Below are 22167 nucleotides of genomic sequence, written 5' to 3'. Positions count from 1 at the left end.
ATTGAACCAGTACCTGCGGGAGAATGCGGCTTCACAATGCAGGCAACGATAGCGTCGATCGCCCGTATGGAGCTTCGTGTGACGATCGCGCGAACGTTTGTGCTTGAACAGTCGGGCGCAGTATTCGCATTTGAATGGCATGTGTTCCGTGTGGCTCTGCAAAAAACAGACAAATTTTACAAATCGTCAATGTCTTGCTTCTTGAACTACCTTAAACATTTCTTCCCCTGTTGGACTGTCAAACGCTGACGTAAATGATGCACTCCACGAACTCCACAAACTTAGACGGTGAGAAAAAAAATATAGCAAAACTAAAACATAAATTCTACACAGAGCTTCACCTCCTCCACCGTCAGAACCTCCCCAAAAAAACGGAACTCCACCAACACAGAACTCCCCAAAGTGAGTGGAGGTATTTTAATGAATTATTAAAAATTCCACAAAACACCAGCTAATTCCTATGCCTCCCGGAACGTTTCATTCTCGCGTATCGGGTATCGATTGAATAAATATATGAAAGATACATTCCCCGAGCAAAACGGTACCCAGCCTGCACGGATCGGATCGGAGTTCCGTGTTGCATACACCGGAGGCGGAAAGCCGACGAATGCGCGAATATAGTCATGCCGGCATAGTTCGGTGTCCGATCGTATATCTCCGGCTGGATGGATGCAGTTCGCACACTCGGTGGCACCTCCCGCGATGCCGCCGGCCAGTGGTTGGTGAAGGTGCGCGTAAGGAATGCCGACCAACAACACCAACGAGCTACCGTTGAACCCGAACGGGATGTAGGATGATGATATGATCAAAAGTTGGTGGCTCTGCGCGTGCATTCTGCACCACGGCGCGTCCGCTCCGCTCAGGTGAGAGAGTCGGAGAAAACACTGAATGAAGGCAGTGGAATTAATAAGGCCGTCGAACGAACGACTGGCGGAATGGAATTCACACTCCAACTGTTCGACTGCTCCCGTTTACACACACGGGGCATCGCGATCGCCCAACGTTTCCAACCGTCCGGCTAGGACACACTTGTCAAAATTTTTGCACGTCTCACACGTGCATTCTACCATCTTGACAATTCGTTGTTTTTTTTTTCTGGTTACTCCTTTCGGTATCGTTTCCCCCTTTCGTCGCACGTTTCTTTCCCTTCGTCCCGTTCGGAAGGCGTCCAAATTATGACAGTACGATCCAAAAATCCTAAGGTTCCCGTTCTCTGCACGATCCAAGTGCCACACCAGTTCCACACAAACACATTGTGAATCCCTGCGCGCCCATATGGCCCCATCCCCTACGGAGTCCCCAAAGGGTGAAGAATGCATAAATGGGCCCGCTTCTTTTTGTTTCGAACGCTCGGGGCCCGGGTCGCCCCGAGTTCTTGGCCCCTAAAAATGGGTATTCGCGCTGTGTTTCGGCACCGCAACCGTTGAACAAGTGTTGCGCAACTTGGCCACTGCTTTGGAGTGTTCTTCCATCCACTCGTTCACCCGCCTGCAGAGCATTTACTCTTATCGCGTCTTTGGATCAGCGAGACGGACAGAAATTTGTCCACCGCCACCGCCGGTTACACATCGCCCACCGGGGGCTACGCCGGCAAGCGGTATTTTGCCGGGAGACCTTGAATTTCTTGGTGCTTCCTGAAGGCTCCGGGTGGACCTTATGATCCACTGCCGCTGATGATGAGCGTGTAGCACACTGTGGCGTAAGCAGTGTGCTGCGCCATCCGGGTTTCGGCTATCAGCTAGATGACATCTAGCGTCGGGTTCTTGCCGGTCGCGAAACGGCCACGGGTTCCCGCGGGTTCTGCGGCGGCTTTTCTGTTCCGCTTTTATTGTGTCCCATTGCTTTCACACGGAACATCGTGTGAGCATTTTTTTGTTGTTGTTGCTGCTGTTGCGGAAACGTGTATTTCCAAGTGTCGCTTTCTTTCCATTTCAGTTCCAACACAGAACAGTCTTCAAAACAATCTTGGGTTTGATCGGAACACAACGTCTTACGGAGCAGAGTGTAGAAAAAGATTTCGTACGTTCGTTATCCTTTTTGATGTCTCTGATTTTTATGTGTTAATCATAATACAGTAGTTGTGTAAGCCAGCAGAGCTCCATATTGTGAGCGTATCTTGCTTTACGAGCGTATCTCGTAAATATGCTCGTCTTATTGTTGTTAAACTAATCCTATTTACGAACATTTTTTTTAAACTCAGAATAGAGGACATGGTCAATTACTTCACCATACTCTCTTAGAAGATCCGACATAAAAATAGAGTTCTATCGGATGACTGTTTTACCGCAGAAGCGTATGATTGCCAGACCGGTGTACCTATATACCGGTTCCATGTAACAATATGTAAAAAAATTATCGTTGTTTCAGAATTCTTATTCACAAGATGGCGAACATGTCACTTAATCGATATCAATGAGGTCCTACATGTGCGATTTACAAAAATTAAAAGTCGTTAAACCACCTCGAAGAGTGTCTAGAAACGATTATTTACCTCACGATGAGAACTCTTCAGTAGAAAAAAGAGATATTCCTTCAAAATGCCTCAATTCTTCGTTATAGTCTTCACGATTTTGTCTATTCAATCTCAACACTGAAAGCAGCAGTCACAAGAGAAGCAAGAGTTACTATCCTGAGGGTGGTAAATACATCCCAGAACAGCCAGAAATAGCAAGCAAAGGGAGAAAAGCATCGTTGGGAAGGTTTAAGGACATCCTTTATATTAAGAATAATTTTGAAGATAGTTTGAAAAAGATATAGTTAAGATTAAAGATATTGATAATATCCAATGGGACTTTTTTAATAAAAAATCAAAGTATTTAGACAAACCCTTTTCAAATATAATTTTCAATTATAGAAAGATATTTTTTCTATATAATAACTTAAACCAACTGAGTGAAGCAAACTTCTCAACTGCACATTCCCAAGAGTGTGTCAATCGTATACCACCTGTACACCTTTCAAGATGGCTTGTAACAACAGCATTTGGTAAGCAAAAATGGCTACCAAAGAATGTTTGTGTTACGCTTTGCGAGCGGTTCGTCACCTACGGCCAGTTTTCTTCCACCGCATGAAGCCGCACAAATGTTCCCGGGCTCATTAGCATTCACTTTTAGCGCTACAATCCCCACCGACGGCCGGCCGGATGTCTGTAGCTCCCTTGCCATAGTACATGCGAGCGGGTACCCAACACCAAACGCCAATCACCGGTCCGAACCCGAACACCGATCGAACGCCCTCGGCCGGTTGCCGGTTTTAAAATGCGCCACCAAATCGGGCCAACCGTCCGCGCTAATCTTGACGTTGGGCGAGATGCGCCATTTGGGGGGAAACTGGTGATCACCAACGCGTCGAACGTCGGTTAGCAAATGGCTCCCTTGTGGCAGTCGAACGCACGGAGATCGTACGATTGCTAATTACTGGCGGCCAAATTGGGACAAAAAATATAACCGAGTGCCTCCTCTGTTCCGATACGGTAACTTGGTTCCAAGCGAGCCGTGAAACCTGTCCACGGTTATCAAAAGCAAGCCTGAGCAGTATCTTACCGATAGCTTTATTAATTAGCGTCACCCGCTGCAGCTTTTGGCAGAGGTTTTATTTTGGGCCGTCAGGTTAAGGATAGCAATCTTTTTATTAAATGATTATTGCCGCTTGGTTAAAAAACAATTCTCACGATACTTGCCGCTGATTATATGCCTCATTAACGGACGGGTTTATTCAAAGGACTGTGACGAAGAGAAGCATCTTCTTAACGTGCTAATAAGGCACGCGTTCCTTACACCAACCACAAATACGAGTCGGAAAAGGGCAATACCACACCACTCTGACAAGCTCGTCCGTCCGCTGCGGCTAATGAGAATTGACAAAGAATTTAAAGCATGTTCACTAAACCCTAAAAAAAAAACCCCATCCGAACCCGTTGAGCTTTGCAAACGGCAAATCTCAAATGGTGTATCATGCCTCGTACAACTTCCAAAGCCACCTCGGTGACTCCCAACTTCCAATGGCGATCGTGTGCAGTGAGCAATGTTCATAATTTGCTAACCACGCGCAGCGTTATAGAAATGATATCGATTTCCACCCCACTTTATCGATCGAAAGGCATACGTGAACTAATGTGTCCCCGAGGCTACTGCTGCTAAGGTCCGCGTTGGGCACTGTTTGCCGACCATTTCGCAAGAGCGCGGCCGGGTCCACACATCACCACACGCGCTGAAAGTATGAGCACGCACAGCGATAATGTACATGGGTGGTTTGTTTGTTTTTTTTTTTGCCCAGCATATTCCGTCCCACAACAAAAACAGGTTCCCGTGGAATGATTTTCCGGGAAAAAATGGTTGAGTGAAGCTGTCGGAATAACAGCAAAAAAAAAAACGTTCAACTCAACCACGGTTGTCACCGAACACACAATGCCTAATAAAGAAATCATTAAGACACCAGCAGCTCCCGGGGACTAGCAAATAGACGGTCGGTTGCAGTGGATATCGGTTGCAGAGCAGTGGAATGAGCAGATCCCACCTCGTCCACGGGCAAAAAGTTGGAGAACCATCCCAGCAGTATCCCATCGGAACCTGGGGCGAAAAAGATCGTTCGCTTGCAATGGAACCGACCGTGGACCGTGGATGTTTTGATTCCGACGTCAAGTCGGTGCCTGGTTCTGAAGAAGTTAGACCAGACACACTTGTTCAAGCGCTTGCTACTTACTAAAACCACAGCACAAAAGGGGGGTTTTTGCTTTAGGAACTGCATACTATGGTCCCCATTCGGACATGGTCATTATTTGGCAAGTGCCTGACAAGACGACATCTTTGAAGCGCCAGTTGTTTACCGGAGATAGAGTTCCCCTTTGCTTACAAACACATCATGACACGAATGTTTCCCACTGCCCGTTGCGCCGTTCTGCTTCCGGTGTTCGGGGAGTCGCATGCATGTTAAGACAACAATCGACCATTGAAAGGCGCCGGATTTCGCCTCTTGCTTGAGTCCATTCCCATCTTTAAAACTTCCTCCCTCCGTAAGACCTTTCCCGGTGAACTCCTACCGTACGCTCCATTCCGCAAGGATTGTGTTTTACGGCAAGGAGAAGACAACTTTACAAGCAAACTTTACCACCAACAGCCAACGTCTCCGCTGTTACGCGTTGTGAACTTCGGGAGCTGTTTCGTAAGAAAGTGACCTCTCGGAGGGAATGGTTCGGTTTGCCCACCGCTTGACTGGTAACAAATTGGAACAGGATATGCAGTGTTTCCGCCCAAAGCGGGCTGTCTCATAAATTATACACCATTGTGTACGAATGTAGTTTTGAACGGTCCGATTAGCTTAAGACCGGTCAGCTCACTAGCGCAAACATTTGGAAGCGAATCTTTTGATGTGCGGAACTTTTACGCATCGGAGGTGTAGTAAGTTTGTTATGCAATCTTGGGTCATTGTTTAGGAAATGTGATGTTGTAGGGTAGATCTTTTACAGTACAACAACACGTTATCTCATGATTATCATTTAATATAAACGGCTGTCATACTGTATAACCATTAGAAATGTTATCGTTCAATTTGTCAAATCTATAAGCCCAAATAGTAGAGCAAACTGCTATTGTAGCACAACAGCATAGACATACCCTTCAATTAATATATTTAGCAGATGTTGGGGCAAATTATTATCCCAAATGAATACCGATTAGTATGGTAACTCTGTAACGTTATTAACATTTAAACATACTATCAGTTGGAGGACACTATCGAAACAAACTAAATGAGATCAAACTACCAAGCGTGGCAATACAATTTTTGCAACTCCCACTGCATTTAACAGGTAGAAATCACTCAGAAAAACACTAACTCCACTCGATGGCACATGCCCTAGCGGACCAGTAGTCCCAGCATTATAGAAACATTGTAAAATAGCTTGTTTCGTGGTTTGTTTTTAAAAGAAAAAGTCAATACAGGGTCTGGCGATAGATAATAAGCGGCGTGCCCAACTTATTGAATCGCGCAAGCGAATAAGAAAAAACGGTGATATTGATAGTGAAATACAAAAACTGAATATGGAATCGCGTGCACAATTTAGTGAATGCCAATTCGGCCAGGCTGTTTACGTACATACGGATTCAAGAGTTGATATATAAAATATATAAATTTTTGACGATTAAATTCGATAAAAACTAAACACAATTATTTATCAAAATTCTATTCTGCACATCATTTGTTTGAAATTTCGTAAAATTTTGTATATGTATATGTGAACTCTTGAATCCGCGTGTGCGTAAACAGTCTGGCGAAATTGGCATTCATGTTTTGTATTTCACTATCAATATCACCGTCTTTGCTTATTCACTTGTGCGATTGAATAAGTTGGACACGCCACTTATTATCTATCGCCAGACCCTGTATTAGACGAGAAATAAGACTAGAAGCCGACTAGGAAGTCAACAGACGGTCGACTAGAAGTCATCAATAGCGATGGGCGGCATTTGGAATCTCTCAATTTTACTAACTAAATTACCATAATTCTAATAAATACAATAAAAAATGATAATTAGTTAAGGTAGTAATAGTTTACTTGATGATAAAAATATCGAGTACACTAAAGATCTGACATGCGAATTCTGGCATGCTAAAATGGTTCATAACCTTGTACATTAAAGAAATATTTGCTGCTTAATCATTTGACCTAAAAGATTCATCATAAACAAAAAAAAACAGCGATAAATTCAATCCGAACCCAACGTTTAGCTCTTCATGCTGCACAACTTCAAGAGCAACTCCAAGAACAGAATGCTGTCAACAGAGTGTCGAAGTCGCTGAGGAATGCAAAAAAAATACCCATCCTTCTTTATTGATTATCGGTTGACGGCACGGCAAGCACGCAAGTTTCTCGTGCGTTTGCTGACTGGTTTCACGCATCACTGTCAGCTGTAAGCGATACCGGGGACATTCCTAAAGCGGTCTAATGATGTACCTTCCGGCAGGCGCTAGACTAGATCGCTCATTAGTCACTCTTTGCCCAAAGCGCTAACCCACACGTCACCCTGTCATCCCGTTGATCCGTCGCTTCGACGGGTTGACCTCTTCAAAATCGCATAGCCGCCCGGCGGGAGGAAACGGACGGATCGATGTTGTAATTGTTTATAAGCCCGGGAGAGTTTCCTTTCTTTAATTACCGACCTGCTTTGGTCAGGTCCCGCGTATTCCCAAGCCGAGGCTTTTGCCGGCTCCGTGAAGGGGGGGCTTCCTTGAAGAAAATTGCGATTGAAGTGTGGAACGACTTGTTGCAACCAACAGCAATGATTGATTGACCACCTGTTGTTGTGCCGTTTCGCTGTACGGGTTGCCGAAGGTTGCCAACTGGGAGTAGGAGCACACACACACACGCTAGTGGGGTGACAATTTTATCGATCGATTTCGAACCGATTATGTCAACTGTTGAGAGAGCTTCGGTGGAATTTGTCCCGGGACGGGACAATTTCAAAGGATCGCAATTTCCGTCCCCGCACTAGTGCTTGTGCGAGACGTCGACCTCCAATCCACTCCGCCATGGGAGTCCCGGGGAGTTTATGCCCGTTCGGTGGTAGGTTAATTAATTGTCCATCACCGTATCAACGCGCGAACGTGCACACCGCGCCAGAAGTAACTGGTCCCAAAAGGTGCCACCAAAAGAAAGTCTACCACATGCGTGCACACCAGAATTCCACAAACGGCCAAGTTTCCGTCGGTTGGGAATTCCTCAAATCGCTCGAACTGCATGTACCGGATCCGTTGGGTTTGCGCTTTTTGCTCACTCAGCTCCCCGTTTGCGAGCAGCGAGTTGTTCGCTGTCACCACGGTGTCACACTTTGTCACCCAACGCGACGGATCTTCGTCCGCTGGTTGCGTGCCGAAGATCAAGCTTTTGCCACTGTAAAGTAGCGCCACCACAAATCAATGTCCGATCGGGCAAGCGGACGTCGTTGGGTCGGTGGCGAGCTTTTCGTTTCTTCCTTAAATGTGCCCACCAGCCTTACCTTGACTTTGAACTTACGCTTTCCTGTTGCGGTGTACCGCGGGGGTCCGCGTTTAATTTCAGCAATCAGAGACCAATTATGAGCGACTTTTCCGATCCGATCCGAGCGACTAATCGATCGATTACCGGCCAACAGGTTTTTCAAACACACCCAGCAAAGGTGTCGTTGATGGTAACGTGTACAATTGATAGGGGGAAATCGTGTTGTACGGATACATCCTACATAAAATCGATACTAATTTAACCTCACTTAAGACAACGCTATGCTGGGAACGCTAAAAGATCCAATTGTGCAAGGAAATAAAAAAAAACCCCACCACTTACCTGTTCGTGCTTCTTGAGATAGCCGAGCCGCGGGAACGTCTTCTCACAGAACTGACAGTGGTAGGTGCTATTCAGGCCCTTGCTGTTACTGCCATTGTTGTTGTTGTTGCTGTTGTTGTGATTGTGACTGCTGCTATTATTATTATTCAGCTGATGCTTCAAGGACGCCTTGCCGCCCTCCTTCGCCGATGACGGATGCCCACCGGCCGTCCCCGTTCGTCGATGGTGCACGTGATGATGGTGCCGGGGATGGATGTGATGTGCCGGCGGGTGGTTACTACCCTGCCGGAAGGGTTTCTCCTCGGTCGCTCCCAGTGCAAGCATCGAACCATCGGTCGTATCGTTTGTGATCGAGTTAGGCGTTGTCATCCCGTCCGAAATCGAGGGCGAAAAGCTGGATGATGTGTGGGACGAGTAGAGCTCTGCGGGAACGGAGCACAAGGGCGAGATGTAGGGATCGAATTAAATGAAGTGTGTTTAGACTCGTATTTTAAAAAATTAAATAAAATTGATTGATTACCGGTTACATACGGTAAACAGAGACTTTCGATATCATTATCTTTAATTTAGATGAAGAACATTCCACTCAAAAGGTGAAAAGGAAAACACCGAATGTGTAAGATGGTGCATCCTTTTTTCTATGTTATCAATCACAATTTGCTGGTAGTTCGTTATCTTACACGCATGGATTTACACTTCTTATTTGTAACAGCCAACCGAGAGATAACCAAAGATTTGCATGCCGCCACAAGGATGTGATGGTGATGCAGGCGAAAAAAAAGGTGAGATAATAAATTCAATCTCCACCTTTTCTTTACAATCCTCTGCTATCCTTCAGGTTGAAAACGCGTGATTTACAAATGGAAAAATCAAGAATGCGAGTAACAGGTAAAGTGGATGGTTGGCCAATTTTTCCTTATTTCGCGGCTGGGTTTCCTTTCCACCCTAATTTGCGATGCCATTACAAATGATATCCCATCAACCAATCCATCCAGCCATTCGTTATCGTTATTTGGAAGCAGTTTTTTGTGTGCCATTTTTTATAGGCGTTAATGTAGCAACAGAACAGAAAAATGCACGCAACATTCCCATAAGGGTTTGGAAGTGAAAAACAAAACCAACAAAAGAAGAGAAGCCACTCAGCAGTTGAGCTGAGAGAGAGGTGAAGTGTTGAAATTTATATTTACGGCCTGTAGATGACTGTGCATGTTTGTACCACTGTTTACATTAAAATTGATGAGAAGATTTTGAAGTAACCTCAGATGATACGTTAATTTGAAGCAGAGTTCCTAAAACATTTTGTCTGTTTTAGATGTAGTAGGTGAACATTTTGGTCGAAATTCAAAACATTTTATATGTTTTTATTTTACTTTAAAACTTTCGTGAAGAAATTGTATTGTTAAGGTTGTGTAACAAGTTGAACTGTATGGCTGGAACTTAGATATCAGTGATTTTTAACGGAAAACTATCACAAATATTTAAAACTAGATAAAAAACCAACTGCTAGAACACATAAATTAACGTTTGAATAACTTTTCCTTGAAAGCGTGGAAAAACAGTTGAGGATTTACAGGTTTCTGGCTGAAAACTTCGTTATAATATAGCGAATAAAAAGATTAAATAATAACAACTTTTATAAAGTACTAGAAAATTTGGCTAAGTACTAGAAGTTTGTATCCAATCAGTTTACAGGATTTTGGGATTTTTTGGTAAAGATTGGCACAGCACTGTAAGAAGCACAAGCTATTGTAAGAAACACGAGTTAGAACAGTCAGCAATATTGTTTCCTCACGCAGTTAAGTTTATTAGTTGTTCTTGTTTTTGAGATCTAAAACTTCAAGGATTTCCCCTAAAAGGGCCACTTTGACCTCGTTCCAATATGTGTATAACAATTTCTAAGATGTCTCTTCATGTTGTTTAAATTAACAAATGAATCTCATTATCGTCACCTACAACAATCCACAAACACACGGGTTTAGAACAACCAGCTACATCCTGTGCTCGAAACCTCTACCAAACCGCATTATCCACCACGAGCGCTCAACAAACATCCGTGGATTTACTTGATTAATCTTAAGTAACAACTCCCCACAACTTCTGCTGCCTTTAATTTGCACCTCCACCCACGAACGCTATTACCACTTAATCGTATCCACATTGCTAGGGGGACACTGGGCCATTAAAAAAACAAGCTGCCAATTGACGAAACGTTTCCCTTCGCGCGCTTCTTCAATTAAAATGCCTCATTTCCATGCGCACCCCAAAAAACGACACTCCACGGCATATCGGGCAAGGGCAGGCAAGGCAAAGAAATTCAAACCTCGGAAGTGAGGTTAAGTGCGATCCCGATATTTCCTGTGTTGCGAACCGCAGGGGGACGTTTTCATTTTCCGCACATTAAGGCCAATTAGGGTGGCGTGATGCGGAGATGTGCGTAGTTCGGTTGCATTCGGATAGGGGTGTTGATCTCGGGATGGTTCGTCAGTGAATAAAGTTAACTTTTTTACATCAAACTACTCGTTTATTAATTCATCTATTTGTTTACATTTTTCTCAACAATCCACTCCGAGCACAATGAGTATATTTCCAATTTTCGAATGCCACTGTAAGAAATAACCTGTTCCATGCGCATGCCTTTCAAACGTCAAACAACATTGATAGAAGTGTCCTTTGTCACTGTGTTGCTATCACCATCGTGTTCACCGCGCAGTAGGTGTTGATGATAATGTCGCCCTCCGTTCCGCGCAGGCAAATGAATTAATGAAAATCGCTTCTAATTTAATTGCCTTGCATGTGTCCATATGCTGAACGTGTGTCCGGCAAGACGGCGGCGTCACGCTTTGCGCCACCAGCAGCAAACAGCTGTAACAGCGCGTCGCCCGGATTCGTTAATCCGCGCACCGAAAGGTCAACAGGGTATATCCGGTTGTGGTTGGCTTTGCGCTACTTCATTACCAGCTGGCTCCCCTTAGCAGAACCAGCTCCCTTCGTCACAGTAAAGACGGCTAGTGCTGGACGTGTGTGGACACTCTATTCTCGCTTAGCAGACAATATACCATCGCGCGTACTTTGGACGTCGTTTCCGGTAGTGTTTGATCCCAATGCTGATTGGCGATCCACCAGTGTGTGTGTGTACAGAAGATGATAGCATAGGCCGGTGCGCTGATGGGACGAGATAAATCGTCTTTAATCTTGATACTAAAGCCTTAATGTCATAATTGCTCCTGTCTCGAGTGCCAGGACCAGCAAGGCCTCCATGAGGTCGGAAAGTAAAACGGAGGGTCACACATTATGTTTCACGTCCCATCCACCGGAGACAGTCCGGCGGAAACATCCGCAGCGGAATTATCAATTGGTTCACTTCTCAACCATCAAAGCGACCAAGATCTCCCTTGGACTCCCCTTTTTTTGTTAGGTTTGGTCCAATCATTAAGAAAGGAGATCTGGCAGAGACACGCGATATCGCAAGGGACTCCACCAAGCAAACACCACATCGGTCCGATCGACGGCGATCGCTGCGGTGGCGTACCATCTGGTGACAGCAGCATTTTGCTTTCGGTTTTAATTGAAACTTCCTTTCGCGTGCTAACCACACCACTAACACACACACACACACGGGTGTAATTAGAGGGGGTCAGTAATTTTTTATTTAAATTTTGGATCTCTCCAATGGACGGGGCGGGCGAGTCGAGAGCGATGTGCCACCGCACCGCCTTATTAAAGACGTGTGGCGTTGTGTGGTATATGAATCCCTCCGGTTAATAAAGCTTAACTGATTTATGGGAGTTGCTGTTCGCGCTGTGCAAAGTTTCCGAGCTCTCTTCAACGGGGAAAGATTGTATGTGTGTGTGTGTGTTTTTTATGATAGACTGTGGTGTGGTTTGTAATGAGTTTGTTATTATGGGTTTTTATTCTGGCCATAAATGTGTTTTTCATGTATATGGACTTGTTTTAGGTGAATATACAGCGTGAAGCAATATATTCTTTGAAGCATATGTATAGATTTATCATACTTTCAAGATTATGAGCTAAACATTAGAATTATTACTAAAACAAACAAAGAATTAGACGTCTTAATACCATCTGTAAGTCGTTATACAAAGCACAACTCGTATTAATTCATCAATTCAAGGCGAGTGGTTAAAATTTAGCCTTGTTTGGACCTTCAGTGGAAAAAAATTTAAGCCTCAACTCAACCTAAACCTCTTTTTTTTTCAATATCAAATTAGATTCATTAAAGGTTTCAATGGTTGTTAATAAGTTTGGAAGGATTTGTTAAGGGCCCTGTATGCTCTGTAGAAAAGAGTTCCTGGTTTTTCTTATTTTTTAATTGATAGAGGAAGCATTTCATTATTGTTACTGTATTTAGTCGATTTCTGCTTAACTTAGACGCTATTTCTTAATTTTTTCTCTTACTAATTTGGAATTCACAAACAGTATATTCTTTTCCAGATGATCTTGTAACAGACATTACACTTTTTCAGTGAAGTAGCTAATAAGTGGTTACAACAAGTTCGCGACGAACGAAGCTGGGACAATATAGAACTTATATAGTTCCAGTACTCACAAACGCCCCTGAGGCATCCGACTATGAGGAAACTGATGAACCCCCGAAGGATTTTTAGCCCCGTATGTGTGGTATGGAGCAGCCGTTACAAAGACGAACGTTATGAACTATACGGGAACTCACTGACGTACAGCGGGTTAGACACGCCAGGCTCCGATGGTAATGTCATGAGAATGACACCGGACGACCCAGCCCATGAAGTCCTTTTAGATCATCCACATGGACAGAGGAGACGTTGTGGGGCCAAATTGAGATGGAGTGATGGCGTTGATGAGTCCACAAGAAAGGCTAGCATAATGGATTGGCAGACGAAGGTGCTCGGTTCGTGAGCCCGGTTTAGAGGACTTCTGCCGCAGGCCAAGGCCGCGAAGCGATTGTAGCGCCCAATAAGTAAGTAAGTCAGCTAATAAGTTGATAACTCTTACTTATTTAAAAATCTGTCTATTAATGGCTACCATCGATGTTTTAAGGCGTTGAGAAATGAAAACATTTCCTGGTTAAATCAAAACTTATAGACAGCAGATGAGCATTTTCCTGATTACGTCAATAAATAGGTTGAAACGCGTTGTGATTACTTGTTCTACATCTATATGAATGTGGAGTACGATAGAAGATAATTATCATCAGACATCAGCGTGGAGAATCTTTTAGTTCCAATAATTCTAGGGCCTTCCATGGAGGTTTATGTTATACATCCACGATTTCTTCAAGGTAAGTTCACTTATTCAAACTATAACTGTGATGTGATTTGAGCGCTAAGCTCGCTTCAATTCCACCTGCCACAAAATGCTTTGTAGTAGTGTTAACCGACACAAAAGGTCGTATGGTTTTGCGGTTTGTAAGAAACCTGTTTTCCGATTATGAATATATCATACTGGTGCTAGAAAATAAGAACACATACCAGGAAAATAGATAATTTATTTGCCTTATTGTCTACTTTCATATGCTTCCGAGTGACTTGTTGACTTGTTGTAAAATAAAAACAATACATACTTGTTTCGCTTAGCTCATGCAAATGAGTATGAAAAAGAGAAAAAAATCAGATAAAACTTTATCATATCTCAACCAACTCAATGATTGGGGACAAATGCAAATAGAACAGCACATCTACAACGCGCTGATTTGCCTGCACATGCGAATTCTTCGTCTGTAAACTGAGTTGACAGAAAGGTCCATGAATGTCGCCGAGAGTTCATTCCTTCGCCGTAGTGCAACATGATCGTAGACTAAACATGCTATCGACGATACTCTTCAAGCCTGGCATTCCCCAAGCGAAACGATGTGAGACAAGTCGATAAACTTTAAATGTGTCACGGTTTATGTGGAAGCTACACATGAGTTCGTCACAAGAGAAGTAGCGATGAGAATGTGCAATCAATTAAACTTTTATTCGACAAAGAATAGATAAAGCTTGAGTATGAAAATTGAAAGTAAAAGGATTTATTATAGCGATTCAATATTATGATTCATTACGCATTTAAAACAACATCTCTGTACAAAATGTTTGTCTGTTCTTTGACACTGCTTCAAGAAATTCACTCCTTCACAATCGGGCATTGAAGTCTCTTCGCTAGTGTTAGGTTGCACAGTGTCTAGGATATGCTTTCCCACCTACATGTTCCCCTTTTTCATCATCATGCTTACCTTGGCCGAGGGAAAATTCTTTCCCACCACCGATGCCACCCATTGCACCGGGCGCAATCATGCCGCCACCGAAACCGTTCGTACTTTGCTGTATTTTCTCAATCAATGTTTCCAATCTCGTACTCGGACCACGGTAGAGCATCTTCAGTGCCATCGCAGTACAACGATGCGCAACGGGGTACCGCACAACAGCAAACACAAAACAGCACAAAACGCTAATACACCGCCGTAACGCATTAACAAATATTCGTAACAAAACGCAACACGCTTCAACATGATATCAACCGATGTTACTTTGTTTAGTTAAGCAACGCTGAAGTTAAGTAACTTAGTAACGTGGAAAATGAGGTTTAATTTCACTACAAAAACACAAACACAAACACGCAGCCACTTGCAGTGAGACAACGAAACAACAGATGAGGCACGGAACACGGAACAAACTAAGGACACTGGGTGAAGTTTTGCCGTGGGTGGTTTAGCGAACTCTTTACCGTTTTGATTAAATTTTGATTAATTAGCACGCTAGAACGATTGGACAGAAATCGTGGACAGCGAACGTGTGCACTGCGTTGAAGTCACTGGGTGCCTGTCCGAACAGCATTGAATAGCACTTGCACACACACCTTCGCACCCGCGCACGCACCCTTCCAAAAGGATATAAAACGTTCTTCTGCTTTGGCCAGCGAACGCGAGACCAAGCGCTAAGCTACATCATCACCTAAACCTTGCCGAAAGGTGAATGAGAGCCCTGTTGGGACGCGAACGCCACCAAAGCAACAAACGGCACACGAATGCCCGTTCGCCCAACGATTCGTTCGATGCGTGTGTTGGCTGTGTGCATTGTGTAGTGCCGCATACACCACGGGTATGTACGTACGTACGAATGAGAGCAAGAGAGTGCGACGACTACGACGCGGGTTCGACCGACCGACCGACCGAGATCTCCCAGTGCCCGACCGACGCCATTGTGTTTGCCATCGAGAGGGTTGAAATGTGCGCCGTGGTGGCGTTCCGTTTCGGGCGCTCGGGTTTTGTCAGCCTCTCCCATTTGGAGCCGGTTGGAACCCTCTCGGATACGGCTTATGTACGAAATATAAACAAAACTAAATGAAACACCGACACCAGGAGGGTACCGCCGTACCGGAGTGCCGGGAGCGTGCGTGTGGAGTGGTTCACCTTTCGCCACCAATGACGACGCGCTGCGGAGTGTTGCCAACCAAACATCGTTCGTCCTGTTTTCACCTGCTGGTGAAAATTAGTAAAAAAAATCGTGCAAGGGAAGCAAAAATGTGACGATCATTGTGGGGGTCCGATAGGGCGCTGGAGCCTTAGTATATTGAGGGAACTCTTGAACCATTGTGCTCAGTAGATAGGCGCAATGTTTTTGACGGCTCAAATGCAGGAACGAAGGTTTTTATCGGTTTTAAATATCTTTGTAAATTCATATTTGTTAATTATAAGATAAAAAGTTGCTTAAACCATAAATGTAATGTGAGTTTGGTACTCTTTTTAACCTCAAATTCATCAAAAATATGTCCAAAGGATAAATGGCGAAGTCTTGAATAAAATAAAACAAAAAAACTGTAAATGCGAAAGGAAAACCGCCAACAGGATATCCATTCAGCAAACCCAGTTGGAAGGATCAGAATGTTCTTCCTATCTTAGAAAAAAAACTGTTGTATTCGAATGGCCGCTGCCATTCTTTCATATGTTTGTTCGCCATCCGCTAAGGATACCTCAGAGACGCAGCGGTATCAGATTCACTTCGGGGGCCCATTACACAACTAAAAAAGGCTTAATTTGTTGAAAGGGCGATGGTTTGATTATCCGGGGGTAACGACAAAAAATAAAACGCCATTCTTGCTCAGCAGGGTTATGCCGAGCCACAGAGGTAAGGACCTTTTGATCGGTGAGCTTCGCTCCTATTGGGAGAGTGGATTGAATTTCGCCGACAGATTTTACAGTTTTTCGAACCGAATGAAAAGCAGCTCAAATCTCGAATCGGATGTCTCACTTTGGTGAATTGTGGAGTCGTTTGCTAAAAACAAGGTAATTCTCCTGTCTGGTGAAATACAATAAATCTTAAAAAAGCACCACAGCCATTTTGAATTCCGAATGAATTAAATTTCATTTCTGGCACCGCACCGGAAATAGGTTGAAAATGTGATAAAAAAAATTGAAGATAGTTAAAATTTAAACATTATTCAGTATGTGACTTGTAACAGTCCATAAGGTCGCGCTTTTTAGAAAATACAACAAAAATATAGAACAGTGGTTCTGCAAAGTTAAAAAAAAATGTCGTGGGTCTTTGGAAACAATGTGGAAAACATGTTTGGTTACAATTTTCTTCAAATTATTGAATATTCGTCAAGTTTTCGAATCGATTTGAGAACATCGTTATATTTCCGAACAAACTATTACAGCATTATTGTATATCAATATTGTATATACATACTTTGAAAGCAAATTTACTTCCAACTCTGGCAAAAAAAATTAAAAAAGGAATCATTTTCGTGTCGATATTTTTATAATTCCATGTCATAAACCACTAAACATGAAATAAATTCAACATTATTTTAAAATTATTCAAAGTATCTTAAAAATGTGGCATTACTTTAACGAATAAGAAAATGTTCCTACGTATATAGACATTTTACCGGTTATAGCAGTCTAATATAAAGCTAGGGGAACAAAATTTAAAACTGAAACTAAATATAGATCGTTAAAATAAAAGAAAAATTGCGATATTTTAATGGACTGTGATAGTTATATCGTATCTGCTTACAATTGTTTGTTGTTTTAATCTTCGTGGTTTATTCGAAGCACGTTTGCTATAATTCACATGGAATCCAAGTAAATAGTATGGTTTATACTGCCTGTTTTACGAGTTGTTTATTAGTTTTCTAATTGTACTACAATTATTTTCTACAGCAACCAAATCTATGGTAGTTACTGAACAATAATTCTATTTTTTTAGATTTCAACATTTTTCAGTACGGTCAGGCTGTCCTTAATGAAAGATTGAAGATTCTACATTTTTCAATAAGCAAAACTTTACAAACAAGTTTTGAATAAGGGTTTCCCTCGTAAAATGGGCAGCAAACTGCATACATTATTTGCGCACAACAATCAGCAACGGCTTAAATGAAAAATCAATATCCCGCACAGCATACTCTAAATAACTCCCACAAAAGTCGTCCGTCGTCAGTGTGAAGTCTCAGCACCGGCAAAAATTATATCCAAACCAAAGCTGTCCATCCGTGGTTTAGCCACCCGGACTAAGGGGCCAAACTCCCATTTTACCCCCTTTTTGTCCACTTTACACACAGTTCAACTCGAATTCACATTCCGAGAATCGTTGTACCGGTGTTTCTGTTTCTGATTTTGGTAAAACGAAATGAAATATTCATAACCCCTGTATAAGCGTGTCAACGGAAAACCCCCGACAAAACTTCTGGCACAAGCGCGGCCGGTGTTGGCATCAATTTGCCCGAAACCACTTTTCTTTCCTGCGCCAACGGTGATGGGTTGTGTGCATGCTTTTTATCCCTTGGTGATGGACAATGGCACTTTCCTATCAGCCGTGTTTTCCGGTCCCCACCCACGCTGCCCACCTTGCCGAACCCTTTGGCGGGTAGAATTCAATTTATCCCATGTCGCTGCGAGCGAGCAATGCATTTCTGTCACACACATACGCGCGCTAGGGCACAGTCCTCACTGTCTCTGCTAGCAGCGTCACCGAAATATTATATTGGTGGGCGAAAATTACAATATTTTCCCATTTGTATCGAAAATTTTGCCAAATGCGAACGGTGGAGCTACAGGACTGGAACGGAAAAAGGATTTCCTCCTACATCCCCTACGGTCCCTTCTGCATTGTCTTCAAGTGGATTTCATGGTGTGCAAACTCTACTGCCGCTGCTTTTGTCCCCAAAATAATGATTTGCACACACTCGTACAGCTGTGCCCGTGTCAAACACAGGACACAATTTATGCCTTTCACACATCGAAATTTCAATTAAACCTGCCCAAAAACCAAGATCCAGTTCACAGCGGTCGGGTGAAATTAGAGTAAATGTATTTTGTGTGTTCTTCCTTGCAGGTGGACGATGTACACGTAGAGAATGGAATTTACACAGGTGATCGTGTGATACAGGAGTTTAGATACCGAGATTTTTTTTTTGGGAGAGTGCATTACGTGTTAAGTTTCGGTGTTGAACGATAATGCAGTTGCATAAATTTAACCTTTTTCAAGTGCAAAAGTATATTTTTTTAATGATATTATACACGATCATGTGTATAAATTAAAATATCTTAGTAAAAATACATTTAATTGCACTAAAAACGGCTAAAATCATCAACTTTATAACATTTTTGCCTTTTATAGCATTTTTATGGCAAATTTTAGGCTTTTCAAACAGTAATGAATTGTGTGTTTCATAGTCACTTTGGATGAACACAGTCGCATGGCCTATCTGCTACAACGCAACTGTTGGCACTTAATTATGCAAATCGCAATGCAGTCACCGAATGGGACAGCGCAGTTGCGCCTGTTTTATGTCCACGCATCCAGCTGTCAATCGATTAACGAATTGTGGCCAATGTTGACCCCCGGTCGAACGTCGAACCCTCGAACCAAACCTCAGCCCGTCACACTTCACGCGATGCATCTTCCGCAAACGCATCAACGTAGCGCATTTAGCTTAATTTTTCATTCACAACAACGAAAAAGAAAGCAACAGCTAAAGGAAAATTGACACTGAACAATCGCTTGACGTTTTGTGGAAACAGAGATTTGCATTTGTTGATAGAAGCGTTCCTTTTGTTTATTTTTTCTGCCCCAAAAAAAACGCACGAGTGTGCGCCATCGGCATTTCATCGGTTGACTCCACCCAGCCGTGAACCGCCGGCCGGGGTACAATTTTGAGTGCTCGACTTTGAAGCCACGCCCACAGTTTCTCTCGCGCTTTTGCGTGCGTAGCTCGAAATTTTTACACAACTGCGAGAATAACTCCTGCACGCGCGTTAACTGAAGGACTCGTCGCCCGGTTTCGTTATTTACTGCGGCGTTATTTACATCGTTCAGAAGCAACATGTGGTTGTTTTAAGCCCGTGCAGTGAGTGCCCCATGGTTTGGAGTGTTTCGCAGGCCGTCGAGTTCTTTTCGGGAGCGTTGAAATCTCTTTTTGTGCGGCTGCTTCGCAATTCGTGCAATTTGACCATTATTCGGGCTAATTTGTGTGGGCCGGTGAGTGGCAGGATATCCGGAACCGTATCGGTGTTGCGCTAAACCCTCAATAACGGTCGCGACTTGCACAAACTGGTTGGGCGGATATTTAGCCCTATAAATTAACATCCTTCCACCGTAGTTTCACTCTCCCATCGGGTCCATCTGCGCTATATGCCCATTCATAATGGTTCTTCCTTTTTCTCTCTCTCTCTCTCGGTCTCTTAGAACAGGACCAGCACGCCATCGGTTTAATATTTGTCCCGGGATCTTTATCGTACCGGAACGAATTTAGGGGGCCAGGCCCGATTGTTGGTCAGGAAATTGGCGTTAAACAATGGTGTACGGAATGACCCTTGCACATGACCGCCTCGCCAAAGACAAAGCCCCGTGTGCTAAACGGGAGGATTTTATCTCGACCGGAAAAGGCCATCCATTCACGTGTGCACAGATTGCGCAGCTTCCGAGTGGAGGTTTGCTTTCCACTTGCTGACATTATTCCTGCTAAAGGGAGATGAAAACCTTTCCGGCACATTATTTCTAACGATGGTATTGTAAGATAATGTTGTGCAGAGATTTACAAATATTCTTCACTACTTTTAAAGCTAAACCTTAGCGATACTCCGATCCAGGTGAAGGGAGTCCTGGTGCTCCGGCGCTGCAGTCTCCCATAACGCCGTACGATCATAATGCACCCCTTGGCATTAAATTTATTGCGCTTACAGTGGCAGCTGCAACCCGTGCAGAATTAAGATTGGAAACCGCCAAACATTATGCCATTCCGTAGGTGGATGCAGTGCAAAGAAACAAACAGAAATGGGTTCAACGAGAAGATATAAATCGCTAAATCGCATGCCGCTCTGCTCATGCCGACCATTAACGCGTAAAACAGTCGCCAACGATCGTGTACGCATTTTAAGCGTATACTGGTCACACCAGCAAAAAAAAACAACAACAACCACCGTTGTACCATTTAGTGGAAACATATTTCACGTCAGATATGATCCAAAATTCATTTCGAAAGAAATAAAACAACCACCAAACCACATTTTGGGGCACGTTTGCCCTATCCTCGTTCCGGACCAGCGAGGTACCGCTCCATGGTCGTGATGAAGTTGTTTGGCTTTTTATTTTTTTCTTGTGGAGGAGACAGAATGTGAGATTTACCCTTTTGTGTCGTGTCTTAATTCTTCCGTGTCTCATTTACGACAACGCGGCGAACGAATGATCACAACTTTTATCCCACACTTAAAGTACAATTTATTCGCAAACGTGATTGAGATTTTTTGTCCGATCATGGAACATTCGTAACGTAGGAAGGTTTATAAGGCAGATACTTTGAATGGTTTATTGTTTTATTTTTGATGTCCTCCAATACAAGATCAGTTTGCCAACTGCCAATCAGATAGAAACATCTTACCTAGTTCTCATTTTTTTAATGCTTCTAAATATCGTTAATTCATTCCACACTATCCCTGGCGGGAAACAAATGGGAACAATCAAACATTTCTCGTCCCAGTATTGTATCTGTGCCCGTTCCCTACTACTCCAGAAGCGCCACAGCGTGATTGACTTCTGTCATCCCATTTCTTAACGTCCCTTCTGGTCCCAGTGTCCTTAGATATTCATCGGAGTTGGGTGTTTTTTCTCTCCTATGTTTCCCTTTCTGGGTCTATTAAGGAATAATTACCTATTCCTAAGTTATAGGCGTCACGGAGGACAAACTGTGCAGACAACGTAGAACACTGGTGTCTATCAACTCAAAAGTAAGGCTCAACAAACGATACTGATGATGTCTTGCGTTGACGAATTACAGCCGGCATGGTCGAGAATGGTCAAGAACATCATTAATCAAACGGAGACGAACATCACCAGACTTGGCAGATTAACATCTTTCGGTCACAGTTTGTCCAGGATTCCATGGAGGATGAGGACTTTTATTTTGTACCTGATCGGTTTTGGTACTGATGTTATCCTGCATCAACCCTGCACCTTCATCGTCTCGTCTCGGTCGTGGTCGACAGTAAATGAATCCTCCAGTAAAATGTCCTCTACCGAAGGAACATTTTTTTGTTTTAATCACTCCCTGTTATGACTTATTTCCCAACCTTCAGTGAGTACGCGTTTTGTAGATCACTTTACGGAAATAAATTACAATGCTGCCCACACGGAAGCCTGATGATTCCGATTGCGCATTGGCGACAATCCCTAAATCAATCAAACCCGTTTTCACCAAGGCTTTCCACTTCGCTTTTCCTGCTTGTCTGGACCTGTCTGTCAGTCAACGTGCGTTGGCAACGGTGTCCCTTTTTTTGTGACAGCGTTGACAGCGAGTGGGTCAAAACACTTTAACCCAAAACCCATGTTTGGTCACATTTTTTGTTTTTTCCTTCCCTTTTGGTGATTTGGATG

At 43.4% G+C, this 22167-nt stretch overlaps 1 protein-coding gene across 1 annotated transcript in view; it reads right to left on the bottom strand.

Annotated features, from left to right (window-relative positions):
- The window catches only part of LOC128718851 (uncharacterized), a 78444-nt gene that overhangs the window by 5492 nt on the left and 50785 nt on the right, over nt 1-22167 (bottom strand). The window contains exons 4-5 of the mRNA XM_053812466.1: nt 8318-8739; nt 14-156 (exon numbers count right to left, since the gene is read on the bottom strand). Coding sequence (XP_053668441.1) covers nt 14-156; nt 8318-8739 — 565 coding nt within the window. The remainder of the gene's footprint in view (nt 1-13; nt 157-8317; nt 8740-22167) is intronic.

Source organism: Anopheles marshallii, chromosome 2 (genome assembly GCF_943734725.1).
Source record: "Anopheles marshallii chromosome 2, idAnoMarsDA_429_01, whole genome shotgun sequence".
NCBI lineage: Eukaryota > Metazoa > Arthropoda > Insecta > Diptera > Culicidae > Anopheles > Anopheles marshallii.
Note: the sequence above shows the minus strand (reverse complement) of the source record. Positions and strands in the feature narration are given on the sequence as shown.